Raw genomic sequence first — 18,010 nt, forward strand, 5'->3', positions numbered from 1 at the left:
TATAAATTAAAACTTATAAGAGCCTTAACATACGTAACATAACCATAAAAATAAGTTTCAAACAGTTTCTGACTTTACTGCAAATAATCATATTTCAAGCGCCCTTTAACATGGGGTGAGCAATTCAAAAGTAAAATGTAAAGAATGAAGCAGTTGAAGCGTGTTGTGTGACAGACGTCTGCCCACAACCAATCAGAGCGAAGGAAAGATTGCCTGCGTCACGGGAAATACGCTCTTCTGCCACGTGATAGGTTTATATAGGGTTAAACGGAAGCTTCTGGGCGCCATTTCATTGCGGAGCTACTCGGTGGTGGTTCAGTGGAAGTGTAGCGTCAACAGCGGTGGAAAATTGGATCATAACAACATTCCGCCCTCAACTGATGGAAGCGGTCGGCAATCCGACTCACGACAGGTAATATCCGCGCTGATTTAGATCAAACATGGGAAATTTGGTTGTGCAATCTCACATTACGGACTCATTTTATAACCGTCATATTGCTGCGTTATTGTTAACGTTATCCACCCCGGTAACAACGCTGAGACAGACCGTTAGCTCTAGCTAGCGTTAACGGCAGGCTGTCTCGGCAGCACTCGCTCTACAGAACTGTTGTTAACGTTAGCACCGTAGCTTAAAGTCTCTACTTCCAGCATTCAGATCCAGACATTAGCTGGCACAAGAAGCGCAAATGACAGCTGCAGCCCCGGCGGCTGGTCAGCCGACAGCTCCCCGCCGGGCTTCTGTCATTCAGGTCATTCATTGCACCGACACCCTGCTAGCTTGACGCTAATTTCTCAGCTCATGTGACTGTTGCGCAGAGTAACTGATATTTAATGCACGCCGAGTCGACCCTGAGCCCGACGGGCTCTGTCGGCACCGGGACCAGCTGCGTTCGGTGTGATAAGCGTCAGCGTTAGATGTGCGCGGTTGTTATTGTTTGCCCAGCGCCGCTAGCTAGCAGGCTGCTAGCATTAGCCTAGCGAACATTTGTGGTGTTGGCTGTGACTAAATGACTCGCGTGGACCGACAGATTAGTGTTTTAATCTTTTATAAAGCTGGCCCGCTACACGCAGGTTTCTGCTTTTGAGGCAGACCTCGCCCCCGTCGTTCGTGTCTGTCGTTGTGAGGCGGTGTTTACAAACAGGGAGGGCGGGGCGTTCACCACGCGATCAGCTGTTAAATCACACCGTCTGCTTTTCATGGAAAGAATGAATAATAAAAACACGCTTTCAGCTTTACTTGTACTCGTACTGTTGTATTTCAAAATCCACTACACTGCTACTAACGCAACAGTATTCAGTTAATGCTAGAACTAACTTTCTATTCCTATCTTTAATGTTATTTTTGTCAAATGTATTACTAGTATAGTGTATTATTTTTTATTTTATTCTTATCTTTGTTCAGACTTTATTTTTCCTCTGGTGTTCAGTTTACTGCATGAGTTAGCGAAGCACAAATTCCTAATTCAAAAATTTGAGCTTAAATGACTTTATTTCTTTGTTGCTGTGTAATTTTCTGCAGACACGTAGCTTTCCACATTCTTCAGCTCTGTGGTTCTGTTCTTTCTGTCTCACTTTAGTTCTCTGATTGGGTTGTCCACTCTCGGGATGGACCAGCACACCAATACATCTAGCAAGCGCATTCGCAAACCCTCTCTTCTGTATGAGGACTTTGAGAGCCCCTCTCTGCCACATTCACTGCCCCAAGGCCCACCGGCCCCACCCCATCCTCCAGTTAAGGATCCCAGCCGGCCCGGCTGCATGACCAACCAGCTCCAGTACCTCCAGAAAACCCTGAAGAAGTCTCTGTGGAGGCACCACTTTGCTTGGCCTTTCCATGAGCCTGTGGACGCATATAGACTTAACTTACCCGTAAGTCAAATTCAGACTCTTATTTATGTTTGTTTCTCATGATATCCAGACTCAGATATTGAAGGAAAGATGCAATAGTTTGCGCGCCCAATAGTTAATGTATAAGAACACTAAATACTGTATAATTTAAAAATACACAAATTTGGTCTTTCTCAGGATTACCATAAAATTATCAAACAGCCCATGGACATGGGTACCATCAAAAAGCGTCTAGAGAACAACTTTTACCGTAGTGCAAGTGAATGCATACAGGACTTCAATACAATGTTCACCAACTGCTACATCTACAACAAGGTAAGTAAAAAGGTGAAGTCTAGATCTGCTTTTGCTGAATACACAGTTTTAGAGACAGGAAAAGTCTTTGCATCATGAGAGATGATGGTTTTTAAGCATCTCCCGTGGGAAAATGTTCCCCTGACATGTTGTAAACATAAACTTGTTTGGGATAATCTGTTGTCCTATGTAATAACACATGTGCTGACTTGCATATACTGTACTGATGCTTCAGCATTACAGTAGGTAAATTATTGTATTAAGCGATTACAATCCTTTTTAATGCAACACTTTTCGACTGCAGTAGAATGTTTCAATCAGGACAGTTTTGGAAAATAATTAAATTTTGATGCTTTTTAATTATTAACAATGGTAAATGTTTTTCTAGCATTTATTTATTTAAAAAATACCACCCAAGCATTATTATTATTTATTATTATTATTATTATTATATTTGGTATATAAATGAATCAGCGTATACAGTCTTTAGAGCATTAATAGTGATTCTAAACTAAAATAACTTATACAAAATCAGTGAGTTATTGTTATAAATATTAATATTAAATTATTAAATATAAATATTAATGAATTGTTTTCTTTGTAGCCGACAGATGACATTGTCCTCATGGCCCAGTCCCTAGAAAAAATCTTTCTCCAGAAGGTGGCTCAGATGCCACAGGAGGAAGTTGAGCTTTCTCCTCCAGCGCCTCGAAACAAAAACAGCAGAGGAAGAGGTCGAAAATCCAACAGTGAGTTATTGGCAACATCTTGCGTTTTAATTTATAGCAGTGTTTATTATTATTATTATTATTATTATTATTATTATTATTATTATTATTATTATTATTATTATTATTATTATTATTATTATTATTATTATTATTTTGTTTGTTTGTTTATTCTAACTATGGGAACTGCATTTCATCCTCATTTAGAATTTAGATTTTCCTTAAAATAATTACAAAGCAGTCTTCATAACAGAAGGTGTATATAAAAAGCTTTGCATGTGTTTAGTTATAATAGAATTTGTATAAACATCAATCTTTGTCTGAATACCCTCCCACCGTAGCATCGAGAGCTCAGCAGGTTCCAGCAGTGTCGCAGTCAGCCTACTCCCCTTCTTCCTCTGACACTGGAGACTCTATGTTGGCCAACTCTCCTCAGACTGTGCTGACCAAAAGCCTTCCTCCTGCCAACATCATGGGCCTGCCCCCTACACAGCCAACAACCAAGGTACAAAGACGTGATGCTGACAATACTAGAAAATGCTTGGGAAAATGTTGGGTATCATATAATATTAATAATAATGTATTATTTTTATTGTTTTAAATGTCTCTGTAGAAAAAAGGTGTGAAACGTAAGGCAGACACCACCACCCCCTCCACCATGGGCTTGAGTGTAGGCATGCCAGGACCCACACACATGGTGGGTCTGGGAAAGGGAGGACACGGGGGTCAAGTCCACGACACCTCTATGCACACAATCTCTATGGGCATGAGCCTAGATTCTCCACCTGGAATGAGCCTAGTCAGGAGCCCTGGAGGTCCTGTTCTTCTTCAGCCCATGACAGCCAGTGCTGGACGAAGAGTAGGCAGTGGGCGGCCCATCAAACCCCCCAAGAAGGACCTGCCTGATTCTGTTCAGGCTCAGCCCTCAAGGAAGGGGAAACTGAGTCCTCAGCTGAGATACTGTAGTGGGCTCCTGAAGGACATGTTGTCAAAGAAACATGCTGCGTATGCCTGGCCTTTCTACACCCCTGTGGACGCAGCTGCATTGGGACTTCATGATTATCATGATATCATCAAGTGCCCCATGGACCTCAGCACCATCAAGGTACTTGAATAGATTATATTACTGAATTTGCTTTTTGGAATGTACACAAAATATAAGAAGAAATGAATAATGTATGTGTCTGATGCACTGAAGTTTTCAAATTTCTCATCAGAGGAAGATGGACTGTCGTGAATACAGGGACGCTCAGCAGTTTGCCAGCGATGTCAGACTTATGTTTTCTAACTGCTACAAGTACAACCCACCTGACCACGATGTTGTGGGTATGGCACGGAAACTGCAGGTGCGTAAAGGCACCCAGTTCCTCTTCTGGGCCACGGAACAGACTGCAAATAAAGTCTTTATTTCACTTCCTCCCCTTATTTCTAACAGGATGTGTTTGAGTTTCGTTTTGCTAAGATGCCAGATGAACCACACGTGGATCACACAACAATGTCAATGACTGGCCACCCAACATCCTCTTCCTCATCTTCTTCATCCTCCTCCTCCTCGTCTTCCTCCACCTCTGAGAGCGATCCAACCAGTGAGAGTGAAGAGAGTGGAAGCAGTCCCAGTTCAGACAGTGAAGAAGAGCGAGCACACCGCCTGGCGGAGCTGCAGGACCAGGTGTGCACACAAGTAAGTGCTTTCATAAGAAGACATTTTATTGGAAATGCATTTTGTTGACATTTTTAATTAATAATCATTTTTACTTCTTCCCACAGCTCCGTGCTGTGCATGAGCAGCTGGCTGCCCTCTCTCAAGGCCCCATTGTTAAGCCCAAGAAAAAGAAGGAGAAGAAGGAGAAAAAAGAGAAGAAAAAAAAGAAGAAGCTCGATAAAAGAAGTCGAAGTGGTAAAAGCAGAGCTGGCTCTGAAGAATGGAAGATGCCCGGTAAGACGGTGAAGAGCAAGTCTGCTAAAGCAAGTGGCTCCCAGGCAAAGAAAAGCCAGGGGAAGAAGAGCGTCAAGAACAGCAAGTTAGTATTGGATCAGTTCTTTGCCTCCTCCTCTGACAGTGGCTCACTGCTGATAATAACCAAAGTAATCTCTTATGCCCCCCCAGGTCCACAAAGAAGCCGTTCTACCCCCCAGTGGCTCCTTCCATCCTGCCGCACTATGACTCTGAGGAAGAAGAGGAGATTGTGCCCATGTCATACGACGAGAAGCGGCAGCTGAGCCTCGACATTAACAAGCTCCCAGGAGAGAAGCTGGGCCGCGTGGTCCACATCATCCAGTCCAGGGAGCCGTCTCTGAGGGACACCAACCCAGAGGAGATCGAGATTGACTTTGAAACACTCAAACCATCCACACTCAAAGAGCTGGAGCGCTACGTCATGACCTGTCTGAGGAAGAAGCCTCGTAAACCTTATGGAGAGCTGGGTGAGCCAACTATCCATCACTTTCCGGAGGTTTTTACTGCCATGACTGTGTCCTATGGTCATTTTCTTGATTTTATGCCTTTTAAATATAGTTAGTACCTCTGATGTGCAGTACATATCGCGTTTATCAGAGCCATGTCATTTTTTCCATGGCTGCAGTAAAGAAAGGTGCTGTTGGCAAGTCTAAAGAGGAGCTGACGCTGGAGAAGAGGCGGGAGCTGGAGAGGCGGCTGCAGGACGTCAGTGGACAACTCAATTCTGTCAAGAAACCGACGAAACCCAAAGGTGAGCTCCCACATCATCGGCCCACATACACTTATATTGCAACCATTAATATGCAACAATTCAACAAATCACTGCCTGGCATTTATTGAATATTGTACAATGCAGATGCTTGAAGTTTAATAACCACATACGGTTCATATTTAAAGTGTCCTGCAAAAGGTCACTACTTAGTAAACAGCCAATCCTTAGGTTTGACACTTGACTTTAGTGACTTTTTGCCTACAGCATCTGGTGTATTCGGAACAAAAAAAGTCCAGATTTATTGAGTGTCTTCCTCTCCTCTCTTCAGCGGAGAAGCCCAGCGCCGTAGAGACGCACACCCAGCCGTCACGCCTCAGCGGCAGCAGCTCCAGCTCTGACTCATCCTCGTCCTCCTCCTCTTCCTCCTCATCCTCAGACACCAGCGATTCAGACTCGAGTTGAGATGCTTACACTGGCTGAGAGAGAGAAAGCACTAATAACTCAGGGACTTGGGCTGGCCCAGGACACAACATTCCCTGAACCAGTAGTGGGCTGAGATATTAGATACCACAACAAAAACACTAAGCAGACTCTAAAAAGTTTTGAATGTGGAACAGAGGGATAAGAAACGTCTCCGTGGATAATCGTAGAACCCAAACAATAAATGCCTTGGTTTCTCCCTCCTTCCCTTTGTAAATACTTGTATAATTTATGTTTCTTTTATAAAGAAGAATTTTATGAAGATCCCCTGAAGAGGGAAGCGGAGGATGTGGAAAGATGGGTCCTGCTCCAGATCTGCGTCGGCTGGCCTTATGCTGTGTCCTCTGACGAGGCAATGGAAGCGTCTTTATTTATTTGATTTCTTTACTCCCATTTCCTCAGATGTTGTATGAAATTTGAACCAGCATCCTTCTTGGTCACAAGCCTTGCTGTCCCTTTGCCGCAGTTCATTTTACATCAGTCAGCCACAATGATCCAGATCTCTTTTAATGGTTAGCTGGGTTTTGACATGTTGATGTTTCTTTCTGCTGTTCATCAGGTTTGAGATGTTGAGCAGTAAATAAAGCTAAGTTATAGTAATCACTATATTCAAATGTAATGTTGATTACACTGAGGTCTGACTCATTTCTGTTTGACATCATGATCTTTGTAAGAGCCTGTTGTCTTTGGAAAACAAGGTGAGTTGATGACTTAGTGGAAGTTTCATACGTTTTCAGTTTGTATTGATTTTTAATCAATACAAATAATTTGTTTTTGCTGGACATTTGAAGACTGATGAGTCTTCTGAGCACCAATTGTACTAGTACTGTCTGTCTTCAGTATTTCACCAGTTCTTCTAGTTCTGCTTTGTTATTCTCTCACTTCAGTTTCTTACTTTAAAGTGTAATTTAAGTGTGTTTCTTCTACGCTGACCACAGGCTGCTGAATGTCATCAGATTCCAGGTCCACGTGAACCTCCTCATCATGTGAAGTATAGCATCACCGTGTCTCAACGGCATCTGTAGCTCTTGAAACTTAGTTAAGATTTCTTTGTGAGATCTCCTCGCTGCTCTGCACTTACTGGAACAGATAGTTTTGCCTGAACAAAGTGAAAAAAAGAAATGCTATAAGTTTCTTAAAGCTCCAGGAAAATCCTCATAACCCGTGCGTAGTGGAAACTGTTGAATGTGCAGTGAAAGATGAGATGCTTCTATATTATTAAACTGGATTTGCTGCTTATGTTTTTTACCTGCCATTATTTATTATTCCAGTTAACTTGGTTTACTGAAGAGCGTTGCTGCCTCGCAGAAGCAAACATTCATTTGACAACTGTTAAATAAATTATTCCCTATTGTAAAATGAGGCTGATATCTTATGTTTAGAATGTTTTTCTGTTATATTACAAAACAAATGACTACAAACTACTTTCCCTGTGGCGCCACGTGCCATCTGGAACAGCAGGTGGCGCTAGTTAGTTATGTTGAGATTGACCGTGACTACTGTAGTTACTGTAGGCCTGAACAGGCTTTAGTACATGGTCAAATATATGTCTTATTATATAGTACGTGGTCAAGTAAAACAGACTAATTTACATGAACGTAAAACAGACTTTGCTTTTTTCAGACATACATAAGCAAACATTGAAGTAGTTTCTATATTTAATTGTTATGTAATTCCATGCAGGCTCACATTAACACATTCTGTTCAAACTCAGCACCTTTTGAGGATGTTGACGTTATCTTTGCATGTGTGATTCCCTCCTCACCGTCTGTCAGGCTGTTCATGTGCCTGCGGCGCTGCTGCTGCTGCTGCTGTGATCCTGGGGAGGATTGGAGCTTTCACAGGCCAGAAAGTCAAATCCCGAGGTATGATGTTCTGTGTGTCAAAGGAAATGCAAACACAAGAAAGGAAAAATCAGCATTGATCTCTTGCTTGTGTATTTATTAACCCTTTGGTGTCAGCAGCCTGTGATCACATTATGACGTCTCTGGACTCAGGCCGATCAGTGAATCGTGCTTGTTGCTGCCATTGTTCTCTGCATGTGCTTGGCTTTGCTGACAATCGAATTATTTTCACAGTAATGGATGAAATTGCACATTTTAACGTGGAGGAGGGTCGTACCTTTGGGGAAAAAAGTTCAGATTCCAAACATCAAAAATTTAAAACGCAGCATTGATTTGAATGGAAGCAGATAGTTAGCAGATAGAAATTCCAGTATTCATTTTATTTAAGGTCTGATTCCAGCTCTTCAGGCCGACAAGGACTTTTATGGTTTTTGTCAAAAGAAATTCAACAAAATGCAGTGATGTCGCATTACAACATGTCATTGGATTCTGCTGAAAGTAGAGGTATCAACGGTGAACGAGTCCACTTTCTCAAACAGTTTCCACTAAATATTTAGGTAAAAGAAAACTTTCTCCGTCGACAGTTGAAGGTTCCCGACCTACAGGGAGATAAACGGCTTCGTGGGAATGCGACATGCTGTTGTTAATGCGTGAACTGGGCCCTGCAGACTTGACACATGCTGTAAATGCATATGCACTAACACAAGTCCACTGGTGAGCAGAGCTGTAACCAGGAGAAAACACACCAAACCCACAGTTCCCGGTCACGACTAACTGCAGGAACAAGGTTAGAAAAGAGCCTCTGAAGCACAAGGTGAGGATTTACCTTCAACCTGTAGATGGGAAAGAGATTCTTTGACTGGGATCATTCCACCATGACAAATAAAACCCCGTCCTCTGCCTTTGAGTGGGTTTGTTAAACCTGCAGGGAGAAAAAAAAACAACAAACAAATATTAAAAATCCAAAACTCTTCATCCCCCTCACTGTAATCAGATTAGAACCTGTCCACATAATCTGATCACAGACATGTCAACTACACACGTGTGTAATTAAAGTCTAATACATGCTGGTGGTAGATGATAGAAAGAGCTTTTACTGTGACTGTGTTCCTGTTTCGTGTCCAGCCGAGACAAATCCAGATGCTAACGTTCTGTCGCGTTACGTCGTGTACAGTAGCATCTATGGATGTTTTGCAGAAAACCCCTTTCTGACCTCTTTTCTTTATCCATCAGCAGCTGTTGATTCCCAGGCCACACTGTCCCTCTGTCAATGATTCACGCCGAATGCAGACGCTATAAAAGCCCCGCGTTGGGACCAGCGGCACCTGTTGCTCGGCGTTTCCGCTGCCAGTATGACGACTCTGTGGACCGTTGTGGCCGCGCTGGCCGTGATGTGCGGTGGTCTGTGTGAGGAGAAAACCTTCCTGCAGCGCGCCGGCTCCGCCTTCAGGAGCAGACAGTACAGGTCTCTGCTCACTGTCAGCAACGGGGAGAGCTTCGGCAACTGGACCTGGCCCGAGATGTGTCCGGAAGATTTCTTTGCTGTTGGCTTCAGTGTCAGGGTAAAATCACTCACCAGAACCCACTGAGGATGAAAAAAAACAGCTAATTAACAATTATTCAGTTTTCTGAATGAATGCTTGTTTATCAGAAACCGTAGGCACATTGATCTTGATGTGGCCTCATCCTGAGGATAATACACAGAGGATGGAGACTGTATAAATACATTCATGCAGGGCTTTTACTTCCCATGAGTATTTCTCCATCGCTGTTCTGGCTGTGAACGACTGAACGACCTGCTGCTCCCTCAGGTAGAACCCAACCAGTTCGGCTTAGACGACACCGCTCTCAACGGGATCCGACTCATCTGCGCCAAAGACGGGAAGCGCAACTTCCTGTACTCCATTGAGTCCCACACCGGCTAGTAAGTCCTCACTGTCTAATGCAGGTTGACTAGAAGGTGTTGTCCACGAGACATGAAAGGCTCCATGAAGCTGGAGGCCGACACTTTCCTCTGTTATTTAGAGTGGAGATGAAAGCTCGGCTCGTTCCTGGATCGTAAACCAGGGGTTCAGATGTTGAAGTGACTCCACTTTTCCGCTGCACATCTGGATCCTCCTTCTCTGCGTCTCCTCCTCTCCTGTGCAGCTTCGGTGAGTGGTCGCAGCCTCAGTACTGCCCCAGCGGCGTCCTCAGCGCCTTCCAGATCCGCGTGGAGCCTCATCAGGGCCTGTTCGGCGACGACACGGCCGTCAACAACATCAAGTTCCGCTGCAGCAGCAACCCGACGCTGGAGGCGCCCGGCACGGAGTGGGGCGAGTACGGCCACTGGAGCCACGAGTGTCAGGACGGAGGAATCTGCGGCATCGAGACCAAAATGGAGGAATACCAGTACGGCCTGGACGACTCCAGCCTGAACGACGTGCGCTTCCACTGCTGTGTGAGGTCTCAGGAGGCCAAATAACGGTAAGGCCTCATTCAGGGCAAAGGCAGGTAGACTTTAATCATCACGTCATGTTAGTGACTGGATGACAGGATGAACAGTGGATGAACAGAGTAGGAACGTGCTGGGAGAACGTGTATGTTCCCACAAACACAGGTGTGTTTAGTGTTTTCCGAATCGCAGCCAGTCGAGTGTCTGAGCCTGAACTCTTCATTACGTGGAGAGATTTGGAGACTTTCTCCTGGCGCTTCCACACGAGGACGCCTGAAGGCCTGGCTCCTTGAGGAACGGCTCAGCGCCGCTGGAAATGCTATGGCCTCTCCCGCAAATGGGTTACGAGAGGCAGGAAGCACAAACGCAGACGATCAACAAGCTCATGATTAGAGCAAACATGAGGTGAATATTAAACACGGTTCAATCAGGCAGGTGTCTGCTAATTATGAAATTATTACAGAACTCTCATGATTTGCCTCATTGACTTGTTAGTGCTGTTTCCATCAGCCTCGAGTTCAGTCACGCGTGTCCTCATCAACACTAATATTTTAATTTGCAAGAACGTTGAAAATCTGTGACATGAATAAAAATTTGTGTTGCTTTGTAAATATTCAACTCTAACATTTTGCCTTGTGCTTTTTGCAGTGATTGTTAGATGGGGAACTTGATCCGGTTGATCTACGACAATTAATAAAATGCTTCCTGAACTGTGATGGTCGTTGTATTGTTTTCCCAGAACCCGAAGTGTCTCGATTACATTCATTTAAATGTGTGTTCAGATCAAAGTTTTTGGCCAAAACCCATTTTGAGGCTGAATTCGTGGTTTCCTGACGCGAAGGCCTCGCCTGCGTCGCGTCTCGCTCTCCTCACCTCCCATCAGCGTGTTTTCACATCCTGTAACAAACCAAGGAGCTCAAAGCAAAGTCACGACAACAAGCGAGCTGCTGACGGAGGCGTTTCCCACAATTCCTGCTGGAACGAAGGTAATTAAGAAATGACAAGAGAAGGAGCATTAATTAATTTGCAGTTTAAGGCCTGACAAAGGTTGATAAGACAGCGATTGGCACACACAGAGGTAATTGTGTTAATTAATGGCTGAGCAGTTAATCTGCTAACACGGAGCGGAGGCTTTCTGGGAGCGAACTGGAGGACGTTATCAAACGCAGCAGTAATGGTTTTTAGACGATTTGGCAGCGTCAACGCAGAGCGATCACAGATACGCAGGGCCTCGCTGTCACCGTAATGAATACACTCGCACTGACCTCATATCTGCATGTAAGTTCAAAACGTACTTACTGGAGTGAGAGGCTCAAGTGCACTTGGTGGTCTGCTTGGAATATGGATCCGCTAATATGAGCAGCAGACGGGCTGACGGGAGGAGGAAGCAGCGTGAGGGTGGAGCTCAAAGAAGCAAAACGGCAGCAAAAAGCAGCAAAGGGGCCGAGAAGCATGTTTGACGTGGTCCAGGTAATTTACTGTAGACTTACAGTAGGTTGAAATGTTTACATTGTTGAAGCCGAAATGTCTTTTCCAAGTTAGTGAATGAGTCCCAGCCTGATTACACGAGTCACGATCAATAAACTGAATGAATGGAACTAGTGAAGAGACTCACATGGAATCAATAAAAAGAAAAATGTTTTATAAAGTGGTTTAGAAGACAGTGAGGTTCTACATGAGGGTTCGCTGGCTCTTTGAACATATTATCTTGGATTCTAATTACTGGATTATTGTTTCACATCTTTCACATCCTTCACAGCACTCGAGGCCTTGAACGTCCACTAGATGACAGTGCTGTGTCAGTGGGACCACAACACACCGCGTTACAAACACAGCCCGACTTCGTCTGAATTCCAGATCAATCAGCTCAATAACGTTGATCACTGGGCTCCACCCCTCCGCGCGGCTCCGAGCCCCTGTTCTCCTGTCATTTAAACAAAGGGACTTCATCATTTCAAACCTGCTGCCCTCAGCAGCAGCGTGTACTATTACCTTTGAGTCCTAGACGCTAACGGATGCAATATCTGGGTTTAATATCCAAAGCAGAGGCGCGGTGTGTTTTGGGCCAGCGCAGCAGCTTGCTTGTGGTCCCTAAGCTGCCTCCAGAACCATTAGTGCCCCCTACTGTGAGCAGAATGGATTTGGTGTTTGTGGTTTTTGGCTGAAGGCAAAGCCTCCTCTTAATGACCTTACACTCCCCTGGGCTCCAAGCTCATACGTTAGAGCCCAGATCACAGGCTGTGTTGACTGGACTGTAAATATAGTTCAGTTCATAACCACCTCAGGGTCGCAACGGCGCGAACCAGTCGCGGTTTGATGCATAAGTTCCAGTTTTGAGTCTGAATTTCATTGTTTGGGTGTAAGGGCGTAATGAATGGCACTGTTATGATGTCACAGTGCAATAGCCATAAACATGATCTATTTTATAAGGTTCCAGTAATAAAGGTAATAACCAGATGGAGCAGATTTAAAAAAACACACACAATCCTTCCTCTCAGGGAAATTATGGTTTGTGTCTATGACTCTCATTTCCCTGCAGCGTTCAGCTTATTCCTGTATTTTCACCATGTTCACTGGACTGAGGTAGTCATTTTATTTTTCATTTAGTTTTCACATTTGTCCAACGCTAAAACATTTCTAGGGGCTTGTTTTTGCTGGTTAATGACACAGAGCTTGGACCGATGAGGGTGTTCGAGGTGCAGGTGCAGCTGGAGGAGTCTTCTTTCTGGGTTCCTTGTGTTTGTCAGGTTCCCCTTTAGCGGTTTTTCACTTCTCATGTTGTTTCCACATTTCAACACTGTAGTGGAACATTAAAGCTGCAATGACTAATATTTTAGACTTTTCATCTGTGCTGGTCACAGACTCCTCCTCTTGTTGGTCCAGTGAGACCGGGTCGTGCTGTAGTTCTTGTTGCTTTGTGCCCAAGAAAATAAAGACGGGAGACGCGCGGATACCTTAAAAATGATACCAGCAGGTCTGCGTACGTTTGACTTCCTCAAGAAGAAGAGTCTGAATGATTAGTCCATTAATGGATTAGTCGAGTGACAGACCATTAATCAGAATCTGTTGTGATAATCCAGCCATTCTTTAGGACAGTTTAATCCCCTTTAATCTAGTGCTAAGGGATAATTCCAGGAAAAGATTTGTGCCTGAGCAACTAATTCACTTTTAATAGCAGCTGCCGTAACAAACAAACCCTGTGTTTCTGTTATTTGCAACAGAAGCAAGGACACGCACAAATTAAATATAAATCATTTTATAATATACAAATTGTACAGATGTCATGAACAACAGGAATGTGGAACGTAGTCGGGAGGGCAAAGATAGACAATGCTTTTCCTGCTTGATAGCAAACAATGCTATGCAAGTGACAGGAGCTCATGATCAAAGATAGTCAACATTCAAGATGGCAGCCGAGGGATAAAAAAAGCAACGGAAAAAAACAAGAACACATTTTCAGAGGTTTCAGAGCGAGCTACAATGACAACACAAAGAACCGACGGCGTCCTGTTCCGAGGTTCACATCATAGTAGCGCACAGGAAATGAACCGTTACAGCGTTACCAGCGTCACGCAGGAAGGTTTGAATGACCTGGAAATGCACATTTACCCTCAACGTGAGCCTCTCTGAGCTGCATGTCACACTGTCTGCCTGTCGTTAAAAAAAAAGAAAAAACATTTAACCACAGACTCCAGGGTGTACAGCACTCTGTGCAGGCCACCAATCGACCCCTATCAGGAGGAGATGGAGGTCTAAACCCCCAGGTTTAATGGAGAACACAGGCACGGGTTCAACGTCTGACAGGTCACGATCGGCCATGTTTGTGAATGTGCAACTGGAACCAAGCGGGAGGAAAAGCAACGCACACTCTCCACGCTCCTCCTGCAGTTGTACCTGTTCTCACAGGATGTCAGGGGGAATAAGAGTTACACTGTTAAAAAAACACAAAGGAGGAAGGCAGGAATGATGGAACAAATATACAGTTACAAAAAGGCGAATGAGAATGAACATTTCAACAGAGAGAATGAAAACTAAAAGATCAGCTGACCAGGAATTGGGAAATTTCTTAAACATTTCTGAAGATCTGGTCAGCGACCGAAAGCTGTCTTTTCATATTGCCTTCATAATTCATATTTGTCATGTTCTGACAGACGCGTGACAGCTCATTTGCTCCCCAGCAGCTGATGCAAGAGGCAACATCGAATATTTCATGAATACAATAAGTGCTTATTAAAGCGCAGACATCCAGCAGCTGAAAGCGGCCGAGAGAATTAAAACAGGAAAGAAAACGCCACACGCATGTTATGATATGACTTCATAGCTTGGTTACGTGGCTGCGCAGATGTGAACAGCTGTGGAAAAGCCACTGTCAATCAGACGTGACCTTTGACCTTATGTGCCATTAGCGATGACCCTAAACACACAGGTCTGGTGACCCCTCAGTCTAAAACCAACAAGAGGCCTCAGGAGGTAGCTCGAAGCATCAGTCAGTACATTATAGCTAGCTTTAGCTTTAGCCAAACAGCAGTGGCAACACAGGAAAGTCCACAGGAACTAAAACATGTTCAAAACACCTCCAAAATACTGTGAATCCCAAACGCAGGACCTTCATATGGACGGAATTCAGTAATAAAACAGGAAAGAACTGCTTCAAAATACCAACACTGACTGAAGCCAAAGGTCCCGTGTGACTAGAACAAACATGTAACACGTAAATCATGGCGCCTCTAAAGGCCAGTACTAATACCAGACTGTGGGTCATTTACAGTATAGTAATAAGGCTAAACTGGTCACAGTTACTTTCAGATCCTACTCTACACAAACACATGTGCCACTTTTACACTGAAAGAAAAGACGAAAACCAAACAAATCTCAGCGGCGCGAGGACGAATCCCCCAGAATGCACTTATCCAGTCTCACGTCTGTGTAACTGAGTTCCATGTGCACAAGGACACACTGACTTCATCAGCTGGTCATGTGTCACATTCTCAATGAACACGGAATCCAAATTATTACAAATCAAATGTGTGTAAAGCAGAGTAGGTAGTTTCAGCTCCTGGTTCGTGTGAATGTTCATGATGAGGTTCGTGCTGTTTCTTTAGAAAACGAAGCTTTTTTTTGTCCTCAGTGCAAATGACTCCCTATGACATCACCTTTAATCTGAAGGCTATTTGCTTGACATGTTGAGGTGCTTTGCTGTCAATATCTCCCCCTGCAGTGACCTCCATTATAAATGCATGATTTCTGACAGATCCCCCACCGACAAAATCCATTAGTGAGCTAATGAGAACTCCACGAGGAGCGTCCCCCCCCCCCCCCCCCCCCTCCCCCTCCGCTCGGCCGTTGTGAATGAACGCTACGACGCCACGGAGCGGCACATTACGACTCGTTATTGTCACGAATGAGGCCTCGCAAGATGCAGAGGTGAAATAATGGGGGCGGTCACAACAGGGGCGAGAGACGCCCATTGAATGAACCTCTCCCCTCCGTTGATTTGACTTCCTTATGCTGTGCCGTCGCTCTCTCTGACCTTTGACCTCTTCGTGTCGTCAGCTCTGGCCTTGATACGTAACCAAGGCCGCGCAGCGTGACCTTGTTTCCACAGCGATAAGTGCTTTGTTAAGAATTCAAACACCGCTGCAGGAGTACGCTTAAGTGAAGCCGCAAACGCTGGGCTCGACCTCGCTTTGAGTCTGAGCCGTTCTGACGAAGGTGAGCTCCGAGCTCCTGATTAGCAGCTCTCTGTGAAGCTCCACGTAAACAGTTATCTCCCCCCGCCTTTGGATTGCCTGTCGCAACGAACGCCTGTGGCGTCACCTGTGCCTGAACGCCCCACATCACAGCATGCGACACAGGCACAGGAAGGACCGCATGGTCCCTGCATGGACGCTCAGAGGAATCGCTCACAGGGTTAATGTGTGGCTCCTCAGACAGACCTGCTGCTCACACGCGAGGCCTCAGTTCATCTGCGCTAACCAACAACTTACAATAAGCTCAGATTTGACGTCTGAACCGAAGGAGATGAAATAAAAGTCAATGTTGTGACACAGCAAACGAATACCACGGCTTCCTCCAGTTTGGTCAGCGCCACAGAACATCTGTAGCTTTTACAAATAAGAAAAAAATCCACAAATCACTCATTTGCGTTTGCATGAACTGATTTTACTTGATTTCAGTTTTGAGCAGGACTTTCATGGTCCAGGGATCCACTCAGCTCGTATCTGTCCTCTGGTTATTCCAGTGCCTCTGCGTCGCCTGTCCTGCTCCAGACATCCCAGTCTCACGTATATACATTCATATGTGTAGTTATACAGTAGGACTGATGTCTGCAGTTACATGGAATCATTGTGCAGCTACACTGTGCCAAGCTGTGGGGAATGGGCTTGAGGGAAGGCTGCAGCCGCGGGGACCAACGCCGTCCAGCGCAGTGAACCCGCTGGTGGGATGTTGAGAGGTAGGACAGGGGACGGGAGGACGGGGGACGAGAGGACGGGAGGACGGGGGACGGAGGATGGGAGACGGGAGTATGGGGGACGAGAGGACGGGAGGACGGGAGGATGGGGGACGAGAGGACGGGAGGACGGGGGACGGAGGATGGGAGACGGGAGTATGGGGGACGAGAGGACGAGAGGACGGGAGGACGGGAGACGGGGCACGGGAGACGAGGGACGGGAGGACGGGAGACGGGAGGACGGGAGACGGGGGACGGGAGGACGGGGGACGGGAGGACGGGAGACGGGAGGACGGGAGACGGGGGACGGGAGGACGGGAGACGGGAGGACGGGAGACGGGGGACGGGAGGACGGGGGACAGGAGGACGGGGGGCGGGAGGACGGGAGACGGGGGACGGGGGACGGGAGGACGGGAGGACGGGGGATGGTGGACGGGAGGACGGGGGACGGGAGGACGGGGGACGGGAGGACGGGGGACGGGAGGACGGGGGATGGTGGACGGGAGGACGGGGGACGGGAGGACGGGAGACAGGGGAAGGGGCACGGGAAGACGGGGGACGAGGGACGGGAGACGGGGGACGCCTTGGACGGCGCCGGGCTCCTCCTGGACCTCTGCCACGTCTCATGGCCCGTTCTTCTCGGTGGGCTTTGATCCCGCCGTCGCCACCCTCGTCTTCCTACTCATCCGTCTCTATCCCGCTCTCCACCGCAGCCTCCGCTGCGCCCTCGTCCTCCCGGTCTTTGGTCTCGCTCTCCGCCACAGCTTCTGCCACGTCCTGCACTTCTACGGGCTCTCCATTCTCCTCTGATCTCTCCTCATCCAGTGTTGCTTCTTCTGCTGCTTTGTCTTTCGTCTCAGGTCCTCCATCTTTCTCGCTGACAGTCACTATGCTGATTTCAACCCCGCCATCAATCTTTCTTTCTTTTGCACACCTCACTTCCCTTTCTTCTGATGTCTCATTTTCTCTCGCTGACTCGACGTCTGCTGAGTTCACCCTTTCATCGCTGCTCTTCTTGTCGTCCTTTTCAGCCTTTTCTCTGTCATCTAGAATTTTGGGATCGTCTGCGTCTTTGTCCGTCTTGTTTTTTTTCTTCTTGTTTTTCGCGGTGTCTTTAACGCAGTTCTTGTTGGACTTGCTTCGGGCCTTGAAGATCAGTTTCTGGGAAAATGGCATTTGTATGTTAATGGAATGCATCGTGACTATCGTAAGCTCAAACATGCTTTTGCAGACAAACCATCACACAGGGGCTTAGAGTGGAT

General features: G+C 46.0%; 3 protein-coding genes and 1 long non-coding RNA gene across 5 annotated transcripts in view; 2 read left to right on the forward strand and 2 right to left on the reverse strand.

Annotated features, from left to right (window-relative positions):
• The first annotated feature begins 252 nt into the window (after nucleotides 1-252).
• brd2b (bromodomain containing 2b) lies at nucleotides 253-7,258 on the forward strand. Its single transcript, XM_029129948.3, has 12 exons — nucleotides 253-412; nucleotides 1,578-1,869; nucleotides 2,026-2,163; nucleotides 2,747-2,891; nucleotides 3,212-3,375; nucleotides 3,484-3,975; nucleotides 4,088-4,216; nucleotides 4,306-4,551; nucleotides 4,638-4,891; nucleotides 4,978-5,294; nucleotides 5,453-5,578; nucleotides 5,868-7,258. Exons 1-12 carry the CDS (start codon nucleotides 381-383, stop codon nucleotides 5,999-6,001), a joined length of 2,469 nt encoding a protein of 822 aa, XP_028985781.1. The 5' UTR covers nucleotides 253-380; the 3' UTR covers nucleotides 6,002-7,258.
• A 37-nt stretch (nucleotides 7,259-7,295) lies between these two features.
• On the reverse strand, nucleotides 7,296-9,090 carry LOC121201725 (uncharacterized). Its single transcript, XR_005896802.2, has 3 exons — nucleotides 8,961-9,090; nucleotides 8,690-8,785; nucleotides 7,296-7,894 (listed from the first exon to the last, which is right to left on the reverse strand). It is a non-coding gene; the product is annotated as an uncharacterized LOC121201725 (long non-coding RNA).
• Nucleotides 9,091-9,171: 81 nt separating this feature from the next.
• On the forward strand, nucleotides 9,172-11,013 carry LOC114843727 (vitelline membrane outer layer protein 1 homolog). Its single transcript, XM_029130543.3, has 4 exons — nucleotides 9,172-9,425; nucleotides 9,675-9,787; nucleotides 10,012-10,329; nucleotides 10,946-11,013. Exons 1-3 carry the CDS (start codon nucleotides 9,216-9,218, stop codon nucleotides 10,325-10,327), a joined length of 639 nt encoding a protein of 212 aa, XP_028986376.1. The 5' UTR covers nucleotides 9,172-9,215; the 3' UTR covers nucleotides 10,328-10,329; nucleotides 10,946-11,013.
• Nucleotides 11,014-13,537: 2,524 nt separating this feature from the next.
• LOC114843679 (raftlin-like) overlaps nucleotides 13,538-18,010 on the reverse strand; it is a 115,628-nt gene continuing 111,155 nt past the window's right edge. For both annotated transcript variants that reach the window (XM_055503442.1, XM_055503441.1), the window contains exon 12: nucleotides 13,538-17,909. In XM_055503442.1, the coding sequence (XP_055359417.1) occupies nucleotides 17,427-17,909 (483 nt within the window). In that variant the 3' untranslated portion in view covers nucleotides 13,538-17,426. The remainder of the gene's footprint in view (nucleotides 17,910-18,010) is intronic.

The sequence above is a fragment of the Betta splendens genome, chromosome 16 (assembly GCF_900634795.4).
Source record: "Betta splendens chromosome 16, fBetSpl5.4, whole genome shotgun sequence".
Lineage (NCBI taxonomy): Eukaryota > Metazoa > Chordata > Actinopteri > Anabantiformes > Osphronemidae > Betta > Betta splendens.

Bases quoted from the DNA above. Each gene is read 5' to 3' on its own strand.
- brd2b (XM_029129948.3), top strand. From the start codon at position 381: ATGGAAGCGGTCGGCAATCCGACTCACGACAG. The intron at 1,870-2,025 runs GTAAGTCAAATT...GGTCTTTCTCAG, and splicing joins CATATAGACTTAACTTACCC to GATTACCATAAAATTATCAA. The intron at 3,976-4,087 runs GTACTTGAATAG...ATTTCTCATCAG, and splicing joins TGGACCTCAGCACCATCAAG to AGGAAGATGGACTGTCGTGA.
- LOC114843727 (XM_029130543.3), top strand. From the start codon at position 9,216: ATGACGACTCTGTGGACCGTTGTGGCCGCGCTGGCCGTGATGTGCGGT. The intron at 9,426-9,674 runs GTAAAATCACTC...CTGCTCCCTCAG, and splicing joins CTGTTGGCTTCAGTGTCAGG to GTAGAACCCAACCAGTTCGG. The intron at 9,788-10,011 runs GTAAGTCCTCAC...TCTCCTGTGCAG, and splicing joins ATTGAGTCCCACACCGGCTA to CTTCGGTGAGTGGTCGCAGC.